Source organism: Hypomesus nipponensis, chromosome 14 (assembly GCF_054491055.1).
Source record: "Hypomesus nipponensis isolate SF chromosome 14, ASM5449105v1, whole genome shotgun sequence".
Taxonomy (NCBI): Eukaryota; Metazoa; Chordata; class Actinopteri; order Osmeriformes; family Osmeridae; genus Hypomesus; species Hypomesus nipponensis.
In genome coordinates, this window is record NC_140374.1 from 6,072,387 (window position 1) to 6,095,311 (window position 22,925).

Here is a 22,925-nt window from a genome sequence, read left to right on the forward strand (position 1 = left end):
CTCTCTGGGTCTCCTCCGTACTTATTACTGGGAGATGCATCAGATGCAGCCAGAAGCACCAAGTTGTTCTCAGCTAAACACTGCTCTGGTCATTAGGAGAACTAATTACGACGCAGTAATTAACGACGGAGTACTTTGTAAGGGCCTTAAATAAATAATGCAATGATAAAAATGGAGCCTAAGCAAGTAGCTTGAGTTTAAACTGGCTACGACTGATGTGCGGGGAGAGAAAACAACGTCAGCAGTAGTGAGGGAGTCAAGGGAGGAAACACATCCAGTAAGATATGCAAGCTGGGACCCTTTCAAATGCAGGTTGTGATTGGAGCCAGACTTACAGTGAATAAGGCATAGTTTTAACCTCGTCTAATCTTCACTGAAGTCCAATCAGCTTAAAAGAGCGCAACATGTATTTTACTTACATCAAAAATGAAAAAAAGATTCATAAGCATTCTCTTTTTGTCCAAAGCGACATACAGGTGGGGCGATTTGTACCTTCGGCTTCTTGATCAGCAGTCAATATCTCTCCAACCGAGCTATACCTATTCCCATCTGTGTGTCTGTTTACTTGTGCATCAGTCTGCCTACCGGTGTCTGTTTGTCTACCTGTCTGTCTTTCTGTCAGTGTACCTGTGTCTGTCTACCTGCATCTCTGTCTGTCTGTGAGTCAGTGAGTCAGTGTCAGTGAGTCAGTGTCAGTGAGTCAGTGTCAGTGAGTCAGTCTGTCAGTCAGTGAGTCTGCTCCCTCTGCTTCCTGACCTCAATGCTAATGAGGTCACCTTCTCTTTTCCTCCCGGTCAATGTCGGAGTGACCCTGTGGCCCCCGGCTCCTCTCCTTTCCTTCTGGTCGTTCTCAAAGCACCCTTTTTGGAGCACACCTGTCCTCCCCTTTCCTCACCTCACCTCCCCTCCCCCCTCCTCCTGCCTGGCAGCAGCTAATACTGCCTGTCATAAAAACTGTAGTCTGCTGAAGGAGAGATGAAGGATTCATTTTAAAAACAGGTTGGCTGCAGGGCACTGACTAGAACAACGTTACAAGGCACTCATAGAAGAAGTGGCATTGAAATGTATCACTGGTGTGCTTGCGAAGAACAGAAAAATATGAATAAAATGAACTAGGTATTAACAGTGTGCTAGAAACATTTCTAGGCTTACTGAAACATAGAACAGTGAGTGTGGACGCTCCAATTAAACAGATATCGTTTTTTACACGATTAAATTAGTAACACTAAATCATATTCTGGACAAAGTTAGAATATGATTCCAGCTATGATTGAGGTAGTTTATCTTCAATATTAAATTTTAGACATATTATTCTGGGAAGATTGTTTTGGAAAATACTTCTAATGATTCGCAACATTTCCTCTCTGGGTGTTTTGCAGAGTAAAAGGATGTAGTCAAATCTACCCCACATCTTAGACATCAAACACTGATTCATGTCTCTATCGTGTTCCTCAAATGTCATTTCCTAAAAAGAAACCCCAAAAATTCAAAAGAGGATGAAAAACAGAGAGAGAGAGGACTGAGACATCTGAAAAAGAAAATATATAATAATAATTTCAAACCCTTTCACTAAGGCATCCTATAACCCTTAATAAGAACTCTGAACATGTCTGACCACTAGTCCTGTACTGAACAGTAGTTCCATTGCCATTGGATGTTCTAATCAGCTGCTGTGGACTCTCCCTCCATTGTCTTGTAACCACGGAGAGAGCCACCAAGGGCAACCATGGGCATCATTAACTACAGAAGGCTCGGTGTCTCGTCAGCAGAGTGGGAAGAACAGCAAGTAAACATCCTAATAAGGCAGGTAGGACTTCACAGCTACAAAAAGGATGATAATGAGCAGGAAATACCATCAAAAGTAGCTTCCACAATTCACAACAATGCATTGGTTCAGACAGTCAGTACATATATAGACACAACGGACAAAATAGACTTTCTGGTGATAATATATCAACAAAAAATAATTATGACAGTACAGATGATTTAGATATATTGTCTTGACCTTGTCCTGAACTATTCCTTTCATTGACTTGGCACTTTCAGAGCAATTGGGTATTATCTATTACGTCTTCAATAGCTAAACTTTGATGGAATAAAGGGTTATGTTTTGGAATATATAAGAACCCATGCCAACATAAAAACACTGCAGTGTCCTTCTCAAGGAAGGTCAGTCAGTACTAGACTTCTCACTTATCGCCAAAAATCCATCTTTTTGTTTATATATAGGCCATGTTCCATTGCAGGGACCAGTCAACCTTGATACGGTATATGTTGGGCGTATCATGTGGTCAGTGCAGTACATCAACACCCTCCTTCTCTGCGACTGTACTCTCTGTGCCCACAGCAGCCAGGATGCATCATTTATGTTGCATCAGAAATGCTGTCGGTCAGAGCGATGTGGCCCTGTCCCTCTAAAACCATCACCACCAGACAGAGATGACAAGCTACCAACTAATGCACAGACATGACTGCATACACACACACACACACACACACACAGATTGAGGCACACATGAACACACACACACACACAAGCTCTCCACAGACCCAGATTCTGGATGTAGGCAGCCAAAGTGCGTGTCTCTGAGTGTGTGAGTGAGCAATGCAAGCATTCATATATGAGTGTGTGTGTGTGTGTGTGTGCATACATAGCGTGTTCTGTGCATCTATCTAGGCGCATGTGTGCATGATGCATGTGTGCGTGAGTGTTGTGTGTGTGTGTGTGTGTCTCTCAGGTCTGTCGCTGGCAGGCAGCAGGGCCTGGAGCCAGCGAGCTCCCAGGGGAGGCCTCTAAAAGCACCGAGGGTCTGGCCAGGGAGCGCGTGGTGTTTAAAAAGCTTTTCCATGTTCAGACAACCAAGGCCCGCTCAACCCCCGTCACCTCAAGCTGCCTCCCACTCCCCTGCCTGGGAAGAGTGAACGGGCTAACCCCTTCCCCGTCGATCTCGCGGCCCCTTTTCCCCACCGTGCGCTTTCTTTTACCCCCGTCTTTCTTGGCCCCTCCCTCCTCCTCCCCCCTCGCTTCATCACGACCCCTGCTGTACACCCCCCACCACCACCACCCTCCTCACTAGCTCTGTCACTGTGTAGTAGAAAGCCGATCTTTTGCCTCTCTATCTGTCTATGAACTCGTCCAGTACACTGCCCCCTGCCAGGGAGAATGTCATGGTGTGAAGAGCCTTGAAGGAGCTCCCCCAACTGACTGACTGACTGGTTGACTGACTGCTGAGGGCTCTGAGGCACCAGGGGTGGCTAGGGGCCAGGAGGTCAGGGGGCCAGGGGGCCACAGGCTGAGCCCCCGGAGGAAGCTCTGGTACAAGGCTGAATGCTGGTGAGGACAGGGCTGTCAGAAGGCTGACAGGGTGACTGGAGACGGAGAGTGGGTTTACAGGGCTGCTCCGGGGAGGAAGGGATAGTGAGGAGGGAGGAGAGGGAGAGAGAGGGAGAGAGAGAGAGAGAGAGAGAGAGAGAGAGAGAGAGAGAGAGAGAGAGAGAGAGAGAGAGAGAGAGACAGATTACAAAGGGGCGATAGAGAGGGAGAGACTGAGAAAGAGAAAGGAGAGAGGGAAGAGAGAAACAGAGGGAGAGTAAGAAGAGAGAGAGAGAGAGAGAGAGAGAGAGAGAGAGAGAGAGAGAGAGAGAGAGAGAGAGAGAAGAGAGACATGGAGTAGTGATAAAGCAGCTGCAGCTGAGGTGACAAACATCTTGTCACCTGAGGCAAACAGGCGCTGGGAGGGGGTGTGTGTGCTGGTGCGGATAAGCTGAAAATGTGTTTATGTACGCTTGTGGGTGTTTCTCTCCACTTGTGTGTGTACTTGCTTGTGAGTGAGGCGGTCCGAAAATCCCAAATGTTTGAATTCTAATCAACCTCTACGATTAACTGTTGGGAGGGAGACTGGAAATAGACGGAGTCATGAACCACCCATCACACCAGATTTCCCTCAGTCAGTGATTAGACCCGGGACTGCCTTCACGCTGGTGTGTCTACGACTAATTGGTTGTAGTTGAAAACAGTTCTGTCAATCAGAAACAGCTACTTGTTCCCCGTCTCCTGACTCCTCCCATCCCCTCAGCACAGAACGTTCCAGAGGGAAATGCTGGAGTAGCGTTGACCGTCTCGTGACCGCTGTGCATGTTCCTCAGGACTACTCTACCGCAGTGCTCAGACGGGCCAGAGGATAAGAGATCATGGTTATTACTGCGTTAACAGAAAAGCCTGCCAGCTCTACTAACCATCAGCCAACAGCACCTTGAGAAAAGTCATTTACTTTAAGGCGGGCAGTAAAGAGGACGCCTCGTAAAGGGGCCTTTATGTGCAATCAATACCTGCACCAACGAGTGGGCAGATCTGTCTCTGTCTGCCCAGGAAGCCAATAGAAAACAGGGCAAAGTGTCATGTCTTTACTCTCCATCAGCTTGGGTCTGTTGTTTTAAATAAAAAGCAGTGATAGTCTGCTGTTGAGCCAGGCGTCTGGGACAGGGGTCTGCAACTGCGTTTCAGGGATAAGGTACCGGATTTTCCGGACTATAAGTCGCACTTTTTTTCGCAGTCTATATACAAAGGGCCTTGTCGGTATAGCGTTAACACACTATAAATATCCGTTTTACATTTGATTAATTCAGCACGCACTTTTATCCAAAGCAACTCCAAACAGTGTGGATAGAAAGTAGTAGTAGAAAGATACAAAGTTCTTCTTCAACAACTAGCCACATCTCAGCTACTCGGCACGGTGAACAAACAAAGACACTGCAGTATTCACATCTGGAATACAGCAGCTAGCTAACCTTATGCTACTGTACCATACCCAGAGCTCAGAAACGGTCGATGTTCACATGCGATCGGTGTGATAGACACATGCTCCTGCAAGCATCGACTCAAATGATGGCTATTCTAGAGAGGCCCTCGTGTTCTGTGCTATATAGGGCAGGAAGAGTGTCTTAGTCATTTGAATGTGATGGAAGTCCGCTAAGGGAGAAACGCCATGCTGATGAATACCAGGTGTGATCCGGAGCAATTCCCATACTGCAGAGACTGCAGTCCAACCTCTTCAACGTGCCATCGGGACAGGACCAAGCTCATTACTCACAACAGCACAGGTAGGCTCACACACAAACACACACACACACACAATAGCACAAATGAATGCACGCACACACGCACAAATACACCCCGACCAGCACATACTGACACATGACTGCACACACACACACACAGACACACATACGCAGGAGAAAACATTGGATGAAAGGCGACCACAGAGATTGATGGCTGGTTCTTTGTGATTGTAACAGCTGGCGAATACTGAAAACATCTCAATATTAATAGCACATCAGACCTCCCTCCCCTGCGTTTCATTCAGTGGAGGCCGTCTCTTCCCAAAAAATGAAATAAAACAATCTGTAAAAAGCCTTTCTAAAGCAAGCATATGTCCTCAAAACACGAAAGAAATGACATTCCATACAGCTTTAATGACACCATTTATGTAACCACACCTCTCCCACTTGTATCATGGGGTGTGTGAGATTGAGCTTCAGATATCTTAAAAAAAGCTTCGCTTCACCTTCGCCACTCTAATCTGCCACTCTCATACAGGCAACTGGGAAATGTAACAGACCAATCTATGAGGCTGAATGTATAATGATATGAATCGGCCATGACAACTGCAGGAATCATTGATTCATGTTCATTCCAACCTTTAACTGAGCTGATCTGTGTTCTTGAATACACTGGACGGTTTACTGTCTCACACCTCTGTTTCCCCTTCCGTCCCTTACCCGTCTCCCTCCCTTGCCTTGCTTGTCTCCCCTCCCCCCCTTATCTGTCCCCGCCTCTTCAGGTGTCTTACCTGTCTCACACCTCTTCCCGGTGAAGCCCTGTTGGCAGACACAGTTGTTGGGGGATAGACAGGTTCCTCCGTTCTGACACAGGCCGTCACACATAGCTGAAGGAGAACCACAGGAGAGCAGCCATTATTCACTCAGGTTCACTTCCATTACCCCTTTAATTAGGCAGACAGAAGCATATGTATTTGCATACTGAACACGAGCTAATTTGGTAATGTGATTCATTACCGCCCTTGCAACTTCTTTATTCTTAATCATTCATGAATTTCTCAGAGGTTAATTTAAGGATTCATCCTTCATGGACAGTTTGTTAACGTCAACCTAAAATAGTGAGGTCTCTAAAGTGAAGTCAAGTAAAAGTCAAGTACTATTGAAGCTAAGACAATGCAGACAAAGATTCCAACCATCCCCTCCAAGGGAGAGGAAGTAAAGGGAAGTGGAAGTACCGAGGCGAGTGTGTCTGAGCCGTGTTTACCTGCAGGAGGAGTCACAGGCACTTACCTTTGCAGACGGTGCCGTTGCCGGTGTAGCCTGGCTTACAGGAGCAGCTGTGCCCCCCCACCGTGTTGAAACAGAGGGCATTCTGGTCACAGCTATGCAAGCCGCTCTCACACTCATCATGTTCTGGGGGAGGAAACAACAAAAAGACACCTTAGCACCACAATCTAACTCCAGCTCAACATCCTCTGCATCCTCAGAGGTCAGTTTATACCTCAGCAGCAGGGGGGGGGGATACGAACTGTAATTACTACATGAGAGACAGGAAGAAGACAAGCGTGTTTCCTGTTTCGACCAACCCAGCAAATATCTATCGCAGTGCATACAGAAAGTGCATGGTTCTGTACAGTATTTCGGTGGGCAGAATCCAGGAAAGGTCTGTATTTACCAGCCACATCACAAATAACCACCTCTCAGCTAACAGGCACGGAGCACAAAAAGGAACACTATAGGACAACCTTCTGAGATAGGAGGACGAAAAATCGAAAGGTGACTGGTTATAAAATAACATTAAAACAGTGACCGGTTCACGATTTCACATCAGTTCACACAACCCTGAAAGAAAATACCAGACTAGCTATTTAGTCGAAAAAACTGCTTTGCAAAAGCTTTTCAGCCACACAAGCTTTTCAATCATCTTTTTAGACCATAGGAACAGCATTTGGACAAGCTTATTAAGAGTATGCTGAATGTTAAAGAGACAACAATGAGCAATTTCGTCGATCAAATCTGCAAATAAAACGACACATTCGTCGTTTACATGCACTTAGCAAATCTTTTCCAAACACTTTGCCCTGCTTCTTCTTGTGTAAGTAGATTTCTGGGTTACTTTTCCGATAGCAGAGCCTAGGTACGGCAAACACAATCAGGGCACCCAATCAGGGCAACGGCACACTCCATCTGTGGCGTGGAACAACCAACCGTGCGACACGTCCCCCCTGAGCGGAACACCTCAGTATTCAGACTGGAGGACGGCAATGGGAACGCCTAACCCGCTGGACCCCAACGAGAGCGCGGAGCGACGCCGAACGCCATCCATTCCACTGTCATCATCCGATCCGTCCTATCCCCTCCACGCCGTGCGGGGGGCCTGGTCCTCGTGATTGAACAAAGGACAGCGAGGGAGCCCCCGCTGCTGGATCACACACCTGCGGGAGGGCAGGAGGAGGAGGGTCCTCTCCGGACCCAGCCAGAGTCAAACAGAGCTACTGGGGGGGGGGGGGGGTGGGGGAGCCCAAGGTCACATCTGTCTTCTGAAGACAGGCCAGGGAGCAGCGAGCAGCCATCACTCTGTATCGACAGGATGGCAGGGGAAATTGGCAGGGTAGGTTAGCGTGGAAATTGGTGTGCCTTTCTGTGTGGACCTGAAGAAAAGGAATCCTGAGTGAGCGCGCGTGTGCGCGTGTGCGTGCGTGCGTGTGCGGACGGACTTTCTTCCCAACTGCCGTTGCGCACGCTTGTAGACAGATAAACAATCAATTATGTACAGCCTTGTCATCAGGGATCCCTGCATTCCCCGCCAACTCCCCTTCACAGACACACACTCACACACACAGCCTTATTTCAGCCTTTGGCTCAAGACCAACAAACACACCTTGATAAAACAACAGTATCAGGAGATGATTACAAACCATTCAAAATACTAAGATAAAATCTACAGGATAGACAGGCATTGTATCGATCGATTCTTCAAGGAGAAACAGAACTCTACACTAAATTATTTCACAGCGGGAAAAAAAACCTTTTGCAGCCTATTATGTAGGAGCATTAAAAGCTGTGAGGCAGCCCACCTTATGTGAATACTGCTAGAAATGAGACTGCTGAACAGATTCAGTCTATAGATTTTATTATTTTGGGGGGGGGGGGGGGAAGACATGGTGTGCGTGTTGAAAAAGAGATTCAAGGGAACGGAGTTGCAGTGCACACGTCTCTATGCAAACACCTTGGAATTCACATTGAGGAAGTCTTCTTTCCTTATCTCACCTGCCCTGTCTTCCTACGGTCCCACCTCTGCCTTGCCTCCATCCCTCCATGCCTTTATCCCTACTACCCCCGAGGCGAGGTCTGGTCTGGTTATCGTCGGATTAAAGCGAGGGTGACCTCCCCCCCCCCACAGTCTACCCTGGCCACACACGTACAGGCTCACACATACGCCCCCCCCTCAATCACAGACACACGCCCCCCCTCAATCATAAACACGCACACACGCCCCCCTCAATCACAGACGCACACAGGCCCCCCCTCAATCACAGACACACACACGTCCCCGTCAATCCCAGACACACACACGCCCCCCCTCAATCACAGACAAAAACACACACGCCCCCCCTCAATCACAGACATACACCCGCCCCCCCTCAATCACAGACAAAAACACACACGCCCCCCCCTCAATGACAGACACACACACGCCCCCCCCCCCCCCTCAATCACAGACACACACAACTCGGGACAGACCCCCGTTTTAATAACATTCAAAGGGAGAGCCCGGCCAACCAGTTATACCTTTCATGGATTAGCTTCTAATCTCACAGAGAGAAGCACCGCAGGCACTTCGGCGTGAACGGCAGGTAGAGGAGACACAGAGAAGGACAATCTTGACCGTCAGCATCAAGAGGAAAACACTCGTCAAAGCAGGTGAACTTGCTCGTGTTCTTTCATAGCTCTGTCAATTGGATATGGAGTAGAGCAGTGATTCCAGTGACTGTTACAGTCGAGGAAACTGAGACTCAGGCTTGGTCAGTACATCCAGCTCTGGAAAAAATTGGGAGACCAACGCACCTTTTTCTTTCATTGAAAACAAAGTTGAGAAGGACAATTTTGATTGAGGAACAGAAGGGTGCAAATTGTAACCTTCTGTTCCTCACTCGGAATTTTCGATTCTCAACTTTTTTTTTTATGAAAAAGGTTCAGTGGTCTCTCCATTTTTTCCAGAGCTGTATGTGATATGAGGAGACACGCAAGTAGCTGTGCTCCAATCCCCCTATAAGCTGGGCTGTGAACTCGTGTCTATCTTAAGCACAGTAGGAGGTGTGCAGAAGTGAATGTAGATGTGCGCCCTGCCTTGTGTACAACCAAAACGACATGCTTTTTTACGGTATGATCCCTGGATTAAGTTCTTTAATCCCAAATTCAGTTACAAACAAATTGCGGATGAAAGGGAATAGCTATTAATCTTTCTTCAACACACGCAAATGTACACGCCATAATAAAGTACAGGCATCACTTCCTGTACATTGTTTCTGCTGAGGTTTGCAATATATTAATTGCTCAACTCCATAGAGTACAATAAAGAGGACCATATATCATCAGCATGTGCTGTATAGATAAGCCACAGTATGACTACTTTACTGTTTCCCCAAACTGCAATCATTCTCCTCTCAGCCACTTGGGGGAATTGGCTATTCCCTTCGGACTCTGTTTAAACAGAAACAGATGCTCGATTGCTATTAATAAGGAATAGAGCCCCGCGGTTTCCTCACCAAGCTAACCCTCCAGCCTGTTCGAGGGATGTAGCAACAGGAACAGGAGAGATTGCGCCGCACTGAACGTGAATATGTGATTACCGCAATGTATCTTACATGCGTTTCAATGCAATCACATATTTCATTTGATTTGATTTGAGATTTGATCTGGCAACACATGGCCCACACAATGGATGGTATGACTACAATCGAATTTGACTGGAATTCATCTGTTTTATCATTGGATTAAAGGTGTATGCTGGCTATAGGGGCAGTTCGATAACACAGGCAGGGGGCCACTGTGTGATTGTGAATGCAGCTGAAAGTCCAATAACTCCGAGAGAGATTACGACAGTAATTTGACTGTAGCGGGCAAAAAGTCATTACTGCCTGTGCATCAGGCCCCGCAGAAAAAGCCTGGGTTTAATCACAGAAATGGACTTCTTATGGAGACGCAGGGTTGCGTCTCTCACTGACTTGAAGGCATTTTAATAGGCGTCTATGTAAAATATAGTGACACAATTTAATCCACCGGGCATTCATATTCATCTTCACTGTAAATCCCAGAGATATGACTGAGGACGCAGGCGGGATGACAAATAACTGGGACAGTAAAACTGGTCTCCTTGGAAGCTGCGCCACACAGAGAAACCCAGTGAGGAGAATCGAAAGTATCTAAAGAGCCCTTGACACACTGTATGTGGACGACACCAGGACGCGCTGCTGAAACGCCAGCGAGTCAACGCGTCGAAGGCAAGCGACGTGCGCTAATTCCTTTGAGATCCTTCTCCGGAACGATCCGTTCGAAAAAAAAACCTGCCACAAAACCAAACTCTGCTTTGTGTGCGTTGTGTCGTGTGTCTGCTGGTTCCAGGTGATGGAGCTGTGTGGGGGCTGTGGCAGGGAGTCTCTCTCTACTGAGCATGTGTGCCGTCTTGGTGAGGCCTCGCTGATTTAACCCCAGCCCTGATGAGGCTGTGGGCAGGCTGGACCCATTTCCTCCCTGCCTCCCAGGCCCATATATATGCTGCAGCAGACTTAAGTTTGAGTTACTGCAAATTGCTTTCTTAATTACAGGAGAAATGTGGTGTGTGTGGGTGGGTGTAGGGAGGGAGAAGGGGTTGGGTTACTTAACCGCAGTGTCAACCCAAAAAGAACACAACCATCATGCTGTTTATCGGACTCTAGAGAGATGGGGAAAGAGAGAGTGTGTGTCTGTCTGTCTGTGTGTGTGTGTGTGTGTGTGTGTGTGTGTGGAGAGGGGCCAGAAGAGGGAGGACATGAGACCTGCAAACGGAGATGCCGAGGTTGCTGACAGTCACAACACTCAGGAGAGCCGTCACGTGCGGCTCGCAGTCCTTATAGGACTGGCTCCTTCGCTTTCTCTCACGCACACCCAAACGCATACACCGTCACACACACTATCACAAACATCCCACACACGCACACACACACACACACACACACACACACCCTCACACATCCAAACACACGAACACATGCGCGCAGAGTACCGGTCCATTCAAAGGTTTGGAGAAGTTTTCAAGGTCTTTATGAACAGAAGCAGAATGAGTTCTGAGAAAAACGTCCATCTTAGAAGTCAGTCAGTACAGCAGAGTGCTTACACTGTAAGACAACTGCTGAGTAGGAGAAATACAGCACCTCAAAATGAGATGCTGAAATTATGGACGTTCGCTATCATAAACGTATCGCACTATTGAAAAAAGGGATCTGCTTTGTAATATGCTGGAGCAAACTAAATCAATACTTTTCTCGATACACTTCTCCTCGTTCTACTGTATATGAATCTATATTGATACTAGTAACTTCTTCATTACGAAGCTGCACAGGACCGCTTTCACAATTACAAATATCTATTTGAATCTGTGTGTCCATGTGACTTTAATGTGCCGTAGGCTATCACAGCAAATCCAATACGGGCCCATCACACTCTGACACTCGTTCCTGGGGTGTTAAATGTATGATTCATGTATTAATTACTGCGCTCGGGTAACACATTCACAAACTACAGGCTTGTGTGAGTGCATGTGTCAATTTGGAGGCGTTTAGCGAGGCAAGAAGGAAATCTGACACATTGTGTGCTGTTTTACAGGTACTGTGAACTGGTGCAGAACCGGCATCAAAACGGGACTTTCTTTGTGCCAGCCCTCCCAACCCCCATCCCTCTTATATAAACCCACACACATGTGTGCGCACACTCACACGACCACAACGCACGACAACGAATGAAATCACATGAGCCTGGTTCCCCCCTCAGCATCCCCCTGTGCCGCAGCGAGACACCGTGACGACGCGGCGGGAGGAGTGGGACTCGTCTGGGTTCACCTGTGCAGGAGGAGTGGGACTAGTCTGGGTTCACCTATGCAGGAGGAGTGGGACTCGTCTGGGTTCACCTGTGCAGGAGGAGTGGGACTCGTCTGGGTTCACCTGTGCAGGAGGAGTGGGACTCGTCTGGGTTCACCTGTGCAGGAGGAGTGGGACTAGTCTGGGTTCACCTATGCAGGAGGAGTGGGGCTCGTCTGGGTTCACCTATGCAGGAGGAGTGGGACTCGTCTGGGTTCACCTATGCAGGAGGAGTGGGACTAGTCTGGGTTCACCTATGCAGGAGGAGTGGGACTCGTCTGGGCCCACCTATGCAGGAGGAGTGGGACTCGTCTGGGTTCACCTATGCAGGAGGAGTGGGACTCGTCTGGGCCCACCTGTGCAGGAGGAGCGTGTCTGGCCGTGGAGGCGCTCACCTGTGCAGGAGTAGTCATCGATCCTGATGTAGCCCGTGTGGCAGATGCACATGAAGGAGCCCGGCGTGTTCACGCACATCGTGTTCTCTCTGCAGTAGTGTTTCCCCTCAGCACATTCATCGATATCTAGAGAAGGAGAGAGGGGAAAGAGGAAGGATAGAGGCGGGGTTGAGGGAGGGAGGGAGGGAGGGAGGGAGGGAGGGAGGGAGGGAGGGAGGGAGGGAGGGAGGGAGGGAGGGAGGGAGGGAGGGAGGGAGGGAGGGAGGGAGGGAGGGAGGGAGGGAGGGAGGGAGGGAGGGAGGGAGGGAGGGAGGGAGGGAGAGATTGGGGGAAGGAGGAGAAGGGAGAGAAATAGAGAGAAAAATAGAGAGAGGAATAGAGAAAGAGAGAGAGAAACAGAGAGGGAGGGAGGAAGAAATGAAAGAGCAGGTCACGCATTAACCAACACTATGAGCTTCTTGGGTGACTATGAAACACACACACACATCTGGGGTAGTTTGCCTTTATCAGTGAACCAATCTGAGAACACAAGGTTTAAGGTCTGTGCTTCTACATGCTTCATATGGATCCAAACTGTAGCTTTTTCACTCGCTCACTTCCTCAAACCTCCATATTACCTCTTGCTCACCTTAAAACATTGTTTCTCGACTGGTCTAACCTCAGGACCCACATTTCTCCGTGGTCATTAAGTTCACAGCACACTACATATACACTCATATATCATTTTAAGTACACATTTTTTTATAGAAACAGTAAGCATCAAGTTTGAATCAAGCATTCTCTCTCTGTTTTAATCTGTTGTTTTATCTGGTATGCTGTAGATAGCAGGAAGCAATATCTGTATAAAACCACCAGAGTAAACAGATCTCACTTGTGTGATGAAATCCAGTGACACTCCAAGCAAACACTACGCAAACTCGGAAACAAAATATCATGTGTAATGTATGATATAGCTGTGGGGCCTACTGTGTTCAGGGACACACTTTAACTACACTAATACAGACAGTTTCAAGGCAAAGCCACACTTTGCACTGCCAGGATCTGTTAGGTCTTTATTAAGGAACAGCCTTCACTCAGCCTTCACTCTTTGTGAAAGCTAAATAACACATTTATAAACTTCTCTAAGTGCATGGCTCGAAAAACACTTTACATGGCCCGTCAATCCACTTGGCATTGACTCCCTCGCTAACACAAGTCTTTGGATGAAGTCCTTTAAATGCACATATTCAAATTCCCTCCTCCCTCCCATTTCCTGGTTCCCCTTTTGACCTCTCCTCTGGCACTCGGTCGCTCTCTCTATTCAAGCAAGGGCCTGAATGCACGTTAGCAGACAACGACTTCGGCCCTTGAAAAAACCTGTGGCCTTCAGCCGACCACACACACAAAGCACATGGAGGTGGAGGAGGTGGCTAATAAAGGGGGCGGAAGTGAGACACAGATCGAGTTTGTGCGGATGGGGATGTGCGTGTTTGAATAAGAGAGAGAAAGAGAAGGATAGAGAGAGGGAGAGAGGGAGTGTTTGAATAAGAGAGAGAGAAAGAGAAGGATAGAGAGAGGGAGAGAGGGAGTGTTTGAATGAGAGAGAGAGAGAGAGAGAGAAAGAGAACGATAGAGAGAGGGAGAGAGGGAGTGTTTGAATAAGAGAGAGAGAGAAAGAGAAGGATAGAGAGAGGGAGAGAGGGAGTGTTTGAATAAGAGAGAGAGAGAGAGAGAGAGAGAGAGAGAAAGAGAGGGATGGAGAGAGGGAGAGCCGGATGAAGGCAGGAAGGAAATCACTGGATTTGGATGTGCGTGTGGATATGTATGAGAGACTGAGAAGATATCGAGTTTGTGTGAGAACTCTTGACAGACGGATATGTGTGTTAACCTTCAACAGGCCCGAGGTGATACTCTTCCTGGATTCCGATTGGATGCCTGGGCGGTCATTTTAATTTAGAGTCCATTAGCTGTAGGAAGCCATCCATCTTGTCTCTGGTGACACGAGTTACATCTGCTGAAACAATACTCGGGAACGTGTCCGCTGATATGACGGGTTAAGCACCTGAAAGCGAGTTTGTGCTCGTGTCAGCGTGCGAGTGTAGCCAGGTGTGTGTTTATGCGTGGTACAGAATAGTGAGAGCATTCACTAAAGCTAACGTATAATGGGCATGGGTCAGAGTGCGTGCACAAGTGTGCGTGCGTGTGTGCGTTTATAGGCGTCTATGGGGACATCCATCTCCATTAAGTGACTCCATTTCCTTGATTGGCCTGTCACACAACCACACGTGACACGCCACCCTAAGAGGGCACCGTAGTCGATGGCAGCTTTTATCTCCCCACGCGGCCATGTGGGTCAGCTCGGTGTCACACACACTCTGACGGATGGCCAGAAAACGACTGAGTTTAATTCTCCCCTCGTCACCGCCTGAATCAATCATGGTTTTACCTAAACACCAAGGCCAGGACTGGGCATGCCGACGGCTGACAATGACTGCGGCTCGTTTTTGTTACATTTCCTTGTTAGGTCGCTATTTACAGGCAGAGCACAAAGGTTATGTAAAAGCCACAGTATAAATACATGGTTTTGTTCTGGTGAAGTAGTATTAGCTTAGCATGAGCTTGAGGGACTGTTTCCTATCGTCATGGAAGCAAGAGTGACAGAGATTCCAACAAACGTGAGCAAGATCCCAGGATCAGACTGGAATGTTTCTCCGGACATTCGTCTTATATATTTTCCCAATTATTTTATGAGGTTCTACCATTGGTAGAATCTGTGTTGGTCACAGGATACTTATAATTGCAGGTGACTTTTCTACATAGAAAACCCTCCCTCATTTTTAGGCCTGCTCTGGCCTTGAAGACCAGCTGCTAGATTCTGGGCATAGGGCCATCACTAAGCCTCCTGATAGCTGGGCCTTGTAGTTTTCTATGAAAGAAACATATACACTAGTCTTCTCTCGCACTCAGTCCCTAATCCAGATCTTTACCTTTTGGACTTTATATTTAGTGGCAATCATAGTCAACAGCTTTGCCTCTGGTTTTCAGTAATTTAGCACATGCTAAAAAGGTGATTAAAAGGTTCATTTTTAATCATATAAATCCATAAACATTACCCATCTTCATAATTACAACAGTGTGATGTTTTTTTCCATAACAAAACCTTCAATGACACCTTCATGTGTGTGTGTGTGTGTGTGTGTGTGTGTGTGTGTGTGTGTGTGTGTGTGTGTGTGTGTGTGTATGTATGTGTGTGTGTGTGTGTGTGTGCGTGTGTGTGTGTGTACAGTGAGGGATTTTGTTGATCCCCTGCTGATTTTGTTTGTTTGCCCACTGACAAAGAAATGATCAGTTTATGTAGGGAGTCAGAAGGCTGAGCGGTTAGGGAATTGGGCTAATCAGAAGGTTGCTGGTTCGATTCCCGGCCATGCTAAATAACTATATTGTGTCCTTGGGCAAGGCACTTCACCCTACTTGCCTCGGGGGAATGTCCATGTACTGACTGTGAGTCGCTCTGGATAAGAGTGTCCACTAAATGTAAGCGTCTATAATTTTATTTGGTTTATTTGAACAGTGAGAGACTAGAATAACAAAACAGAATCAAGAAAAACGCTGATTTTACAAAATTGTTATAAATTGACTTGCATTTTAATGAATGAAATAAGTATTTGACCCTCTCTCAATTAGAAAGATTTCTGGCTCCTAGGTGTCTTTTATACAGGTAACGAGCTGACATTGGAGCACACTCTTAAAGGGAGTGCTCCTAATCTCAGTTACCTGTATAAAAGACACCTGTCCACAGAAGCAATCAATCAATCAGATTCCAAACTATCCACCATGGCCAAGACCAAAGAGCTGTCCAAAGATGTCAGGACAAGATTGTAGACCTACACAATGCTGGAATGGGCTACAAGACCATCGCCAAGCAGAAACACAAAAGAACTGTCAATCTCCCTCGCTCTGGTGCTCCATGCAAGATCTCACCTCGTGGAGTTGCAATGATCATGAGAACGGTGAAGAATCAGCCCAGAACTACACAGGAGGATCTTGTCAATGACCTTAAGGCAGCTGGGACTATGGGACCAAGAAAACAATTGGTGAAACACTACGCCGTGAAGGACTGAAATCCTGCAGCGCCCGCAAGATCTCCCTGCTCAAGAAAGCACATGTACAGGCCCGTCTGACGTTTGCCAATGAACATCTGAATGATTCAGAGGAGAACTGGGTGAAAGTGTTGTGGTCAGAAGAGCCAATCGAGCTCTTTGGGATCAACTCAAGTCGCTGTGTTTGGAGGAGGAAGAATGCTGCCTATGACCCCAAGAACACCATCCCCACCGTCAAACACAGAGGTGGAAAAATGATGCTTTGGGGGTGTTTTTCTGCTAAGGGGACAGGACAAGTTCACTGCATCACAGTGACAATGTGCAGGGCCATGTACCATCAAATCTTGGGTGAGAACCTCCTTCCCTCAGCCAGGGCATTGAAAATGGCTTGTGGATGGGTATTCCAGCATGACAATGACCCAAAACACACGGCCAAGGCAGCAAAGGAGTGGCTCAAGAAGAAGCACATTAAGGTCCTGGAGTGGCCTAGCCAGTCTCCAGACCTTAATCCCATCTGTGGAGGGAGTTGAAGGTTCGAGTTGCCAAACGTCAGCCTCGAAATCTTAATGACTTGGAGAAGATCTGCAAAGATGAGTGGGACAAAATCCCTCTTGAGATGTGTGCGAACCTGGTGGCCTACGACAAGAAATGTCTGAACTCTGTGATTGCCAACAAGGGTTTTGCCACCAAGTACTAAGTCACGTTTTGCAGAGGGGTCAAATACTTATTTCACTCATTACGTAAAATGCAAACATGCAAAATTGACATGAGTTTTCATGGATTTTCTTTCACGGACTGATCATTTCTTTGTCAGTGGGCAAACGTACAAAATCAGCAGGGGATCCCCCCAAAAATTCACTGTTCACTGTGTGTGTGTGTATGTGTCTGTCTGAGTGTCTGTGACAGTGTGTGTGTGTGTGTGTGTGTGTGTGTGTGTGTGTCAAAGAAGTTGGAACAACACCAATATCAGTCATGGTTCAGGTACTGCTCATCCTCATCACTCCAAAGTAACAGAATTGGAACAATGCAATTTGAGTCCTATTGTCCCCTTTACCTGTAGCCCGGTACATCCCCACTGTGTGTGGATATGTGTGTATGTGTGTGTGAGACAGAGTGTATGTATGAGAGCGTATGCGTGTGTGTGTGTGTCTGTGTGCATGTGTGAGAGACGACGTGTGTGTGTGTGTGTGAGATTGTGTGCGAGAAGCAACCAAAGGCTAAACAGGCTCCACAGTGACCTATTACTATTACCTTTACTAATAGCAATTCCAATATGTCACACTGAGCCACAGAACGAGTCCAGCACAAAGGGTTTGTTTCACGCTGATATTTCCAAAGTGTGTATTTCGGTTGCAATGCAATCGCTCCATCTCTTAGGTGTAGAGGACTAGCGGTTGCCGATGCAGAAGCGAGCTGCTTAATGCAGTCTTAACTATAGCTCTCACACTGGGGCTGGATGCCAGTGCCTCTTTGGTCTGGAGCAGCGGAGAGAGAGGTTCAAGTGTGGCTGTAATGGATGAAGGCGGACCTTCTCTTTGTGGACAGGCCCGGGCGGCCCACATTATTTTCGAGTCACACGCCAAATGCACTCGAACAAATAGGTTGCTCCAAACGACAAGGCCTCGCACTTTCTCCCGGGAAAACAATTCACTTCAAATTGTTAGAAGAATTGTGTGCATTGTCTGCTGTGTTCTAATGAGCAAGGAAGAAGGAAAGAACCTTGAGCGTAGGATTTTTTTTCTTCTTCCTGTTTTCAACTTCTTAAATATGCCCATCTTAGTCTCAGAGACTAGGCTTCCAAAAAACCAAAACACACAGGCGGAGCTTCCCAAACTATTTTGTAGAAAGCCAATTAGGATGATTGAGTGAAAAGACTCACATCGGGATGCATCGAGAGTGAAATCTGCATTTAAAAGAGCGGTTATTGTCTCTTTGAGAGCCACCCACAAGTGATAAATCATTGAGAAGTCTCATCTCACTGCGTGTCTTGAAACAATGGACCGCTATGAGCTCATCATGCACACGGGAATGGTGTGCGTGCAACTTTGTGTATGTGCACATGTGAGTGAGCGTGTGTGAGTGAGTGAGAGAGTGTGCGTGTGAGTAAGAGAGCATTTGTGAGTGTGTGTATCCTCTGTAACAAATGCCCTGCTTATGCTATGGAGCATGCAGGAGAATGATGAGCACTTAGCTGGGGGGAGTGACTGTGCTTCAGTCTTCATCCTGACACTTGCTAATGAATCTGAGACAGAGTTGCTGTGAGTCAGTGTGTGTGTGTGTGTGTGTGTATGAATCAATGGACCATCATCTGTCTTCCTGTACTCTATACCACCACAGACTGGCCAGCGATCTGGAGGGAGGAGCAGGTGGAGGGGACAGGGTGAGAGAGGCCGAGGAAGACTGTGCTGGGGTGTGTGTGATGGATGTGAGTGATGGGCAGGCCCAAACATAATGCGCATTTTTTTCTCATTTTCTGCGGTTATTCAGACTGACAATCTGCGGAAATCTGCGGAATTCCGCCAGCCTTCCTATTCTAATGTCGGAGTGACCGCAGATGTTCCACAACAGTTTGACGGCAAATATGGCTGATTGAATGTTGACAAACTTTGCAAAAAAGTATTGATCCATCCTTATAAAGATCGCCTGAAAACTCTTTGGCCCTGTCTCTTGCTGTAATTTTGGTCGATAAGTGTTTCCTTTTCAATTCTTAGCATTTTTGGATAACGTTTTAATGATGAGACGTAATATGAGTTGAATAGTGTATTTACATGTTGCCTCAGACCAATGCGTTCTACTTGAAAATCCGCGGGTTTTCGTCGGGATTCTGCGCCCGCGTATTCCGTTTGGGCCTGGTGATGGGTGTGAGTGATGGGTGTGTGTGTGTGGGGGAGGGGGGGTGTGTGTGGGGGCGGGTGTTGAGGTATGGCCTTACTGATTTCATGTATGGAATTGAAAAACAATGCTGATGGACAACGTGTGTGATATTTACCTGGTTTCAAGCATACACAAGAGGATAGTTTCTCTCTCACTTACATACACATTCAATACCTACTATACATGTGTGTGTGTGTGTGTGTGTGTGTGTGTGTGTGTGTGTGTGTGTGTGTGGACCTCTCCGTGGGGGACCCAGAGCCTCCTGGTTCCTCCCAGTAGAGACTGTGTTGGAGAGAGAGGTGTGCTCTTAAGTCAAAGCCAATTAGCCTCCATTCACCTTCTGACATTCAAAATCCAGCTACACATCAGCTACAGAATACAGCTCACTGAGCAAGCGCACACACGCGTACCCACGCACGCACCCACACATACACACACGCCTGGGGTGCACTGTATGATTACACACAGTATGTGAAACACAACTACCTATATGTTCAAATACTGCTTCTGTGAGAGGTAAACAGTTGTCTGTGTGACTTGTGGACATTAGAATGTCACCTCAGGGAAAACTGCCGTCTAGTGACATTTAAAACACCTGAGAGCCGGGAGAGGACCTTGCTGCTATCTGATTCCTTCCTGACAGGAATGTGATAGTTGCTTAACAGATCAAATATTGAAATGTTCTGTAAATAATGCACATCACAGTACACGCTGTAAGTGCTAACTCAGACTTTGCAAGCGTGTTTGTTATTGTTTATAAAGTAGAATATATAGACTTCTTCTTCTTCCATGTTTCGTTTTTATTCTGAACCAACCAGGTCAGGCCCGCAATCTCTCACTATTACAGACAATTCATAAAACGATGGTTTATTCTCATGAGTTCTGTCGGGAAAAAAAGAACGAAATAAAAAGAATGAAGATTATAATCAATTTATTCTGAACTAGTGCAATGCAATAAAGTATAGGGTAAGTTACAAAGTTACAATAGGATAAGAAAGCCTGACCTTAAGCATGCTCTCCAGCTGGAAAATAAGAAGAATGACATGATCCTTAGCACGTTCCACCAATCTGACTGTTCAATGTAGCGCCAATCACACAGACTGTCAGTTCCACACACGCCCCCTCTCTGAACACACACGCACACACCAACCAACACACACACACACACACAGGCTGTCAATTCCACACACCCTCTCTCTGTCTCAGGACACTCACACATACACACACACACACACACAGGCTGTTAGTTCTACACACACCACCTCTCTGTCTCAGGACACACACACACACACATACACACACACAGGCTGTTAGTTCTCTACACATCGCCTCTCTGTCTAATGGAGATAATAGCAAACCCACACAGCTGGGATGGAGAAGAAGACAACTTCAACTTGACTGGCTTCTAAAGAGAAATCTAGCTCATTTTGTGTCTGAGGATACACACACACAGGCTGGAGGAGGATAGCATCCCCCTGAGTCTCTGCCTACCACTGCTCTGATGAAAAATTTACACAAAAATGATCTCATAGGCTATTTCTGGCACATCTCTGACCTAGGACTGTTGCAAAGAGCTAGAGTCTTCAGTAGCACAACCTTGGTGCAGTGGATTAGGGAGTGTGTCTATGTGTATGTATGTTTGTTGTTGTTTGTCCCCTTCTTCTCTTATACAGAAACTCACGGAGAATCAGAAGTAGACAATTTAGATCTTTTGATGCTCTCAGCTGCTGAAAGGTGTTCCTTGATCCAAGTTATTACTGCCAGCACAAACATTCTCCCATCCCTGTGTGATACTTGATACAACTATTTGGGAAAGACCACACACTCCAAGTGTAAATTATTTCCAGACGCTCCCACCTCTCGCCCCAAAACAATCAATTGCCTTTGTGAGAACCGCATCAGCAAATTGAGTCCATTTCAAGTCCCCTCTGCAGTTTTAGATGCAAACCTCCATCTCTTTCTCCACACACACACACACACACACACACACACTCACACACAGGCATCCAAACACTGACACACAAACACACACACACACATAAGGAGCCAACGGCACACTCACACACACACGTTCAATTTCCTGAGACCTAGCCTGGCTCTTGAGATGAATAGCTCTGTCGTGGAGTGCTTGTGCCAGAAACTGTAGACTGTCTGCTTTGATGCAATCGCCTCTGTTATTATGGGATGGCTACTCGGTTCAACAATCAAAACACAGCTTTTCCAAACATGTCCCTGCTAACAAGATGCTACCACAACAGGGACAAACACCAAAAGAGAGATGTGAGTCGCTGAGCGATTGAACGTCTTCAATCAAAATCCTACTGTGTGAGCGTCTCAAACGGAATCAATTCCAAACTTGAGATGAAAACATGTTCCCCTTTCGTGAGTTTTTTCTCTCTTGTCTTGTCTTTGTGTACACAGGTTTGGACTTTCATACAAATAGACGATAATGGGTTCTAAGAGCAATGGAGTTTCTTTGATTCTAAAGTCTGTCGGGTATTGATGAGTAGCGCTCGAAAGAGCCAGTAAGTGCTCTTTTTAACAGAACGTATACTGTACCAAGGTTACTGACTATGAGCCTGAGTGAAGCTGTGAAGCCAGCATTCAGCAACACCCACAACCTCAAACCTCCCATTTTTTCAAGACAGGAAGTGGATAGCATCTTCAATAAGGCAAGATTTCCCGAGATAGCTTCATTACCTGGCAAACAGTTTCTTATTGGGTGGGTTCAAAATGACAGCATGGAGGCACACGTGAGTCACTTAGTTAGCGAGGCGGTGTCAAAGATGAAACCCACAGCAGATGACGTCCCCGTGATCTTGGCGAAGGTGACAGGCAAGTCATCAGAGGAAATGCATCAAACATACATAAAGTAGGGCGAGCGTTAGGCCGGAGTTACGAGCAGAGCAGGGAAGAGAGGGAGGGGAGGGGGCGGGGGGACTTTTGATGGCTTATTTCCTGCGTGCTGCCAACAAGATGGCGAAAAGCTAGAGGAGCAAGCTTTCATCTTTACCAGGAGGCTGTAGTTTTAATGATGTATGTGCCACACCAGCGCAGAAGTTGGGGCACGCGGTTGGCAAATGATTAGCACTGCTGATTGGTGTCTACATTGCGTCAGTGCTTCGAGAGGACGGGAGCTTTCATGAAGTGGAAAAGCACCGCAGGATGTGTGGTGCGAGTTGTGAGGACAACCTTGATTCGCTTATACTCGTCGATTCACTCATTGCAGGCCAAGTGAAACCAAACGACATCTCCGAGTGTCGCCCTAGGTTTTTCAATCCGCCAAAGTGGGCGGCCGTCAACACAGGGACACAGTCGTGACGGGTTTTGTAGGAGAACAAGGATGAGACGAATCAGACGATCAGTCACACCGTGTTTCAGCAATCAGCAATAAATGCTCAGCG

General features: G+C 47.0%; 1 protein-coding gene across 2 annotated transcripts in view; it reads right to left on the minus strand.

Annotated features, from left to right (window-relative positions):
- Nucleotides 1-22,925, minus strand: part of nell2a (neural EGFL like 2a) — a 58,629-nt gene that overhangs the window by 10,317 nt on the left and 25,387 nt on the right. For both annotated transcript variants that reach the window (XM_084672626.1, XM_084672627.1), the window contains 3 exons: nt 12,569-12,694; nt 6,349-6,471; nt 5,850-5,945 (listed from right to left, as the gene is read on the minus strand). In XM_084672626.1, the coding sequence (XP_084528752.1) occupies nt 5,850-5,945; nt 6,349-6,471; nt 12,569-12,694 (345 nt within the window). The remainder of the gene's footprint in view (nt 1-5,849; nt 5,946-6,348; nt 6,472-12,568; nt 12,695-22,925) is intronic.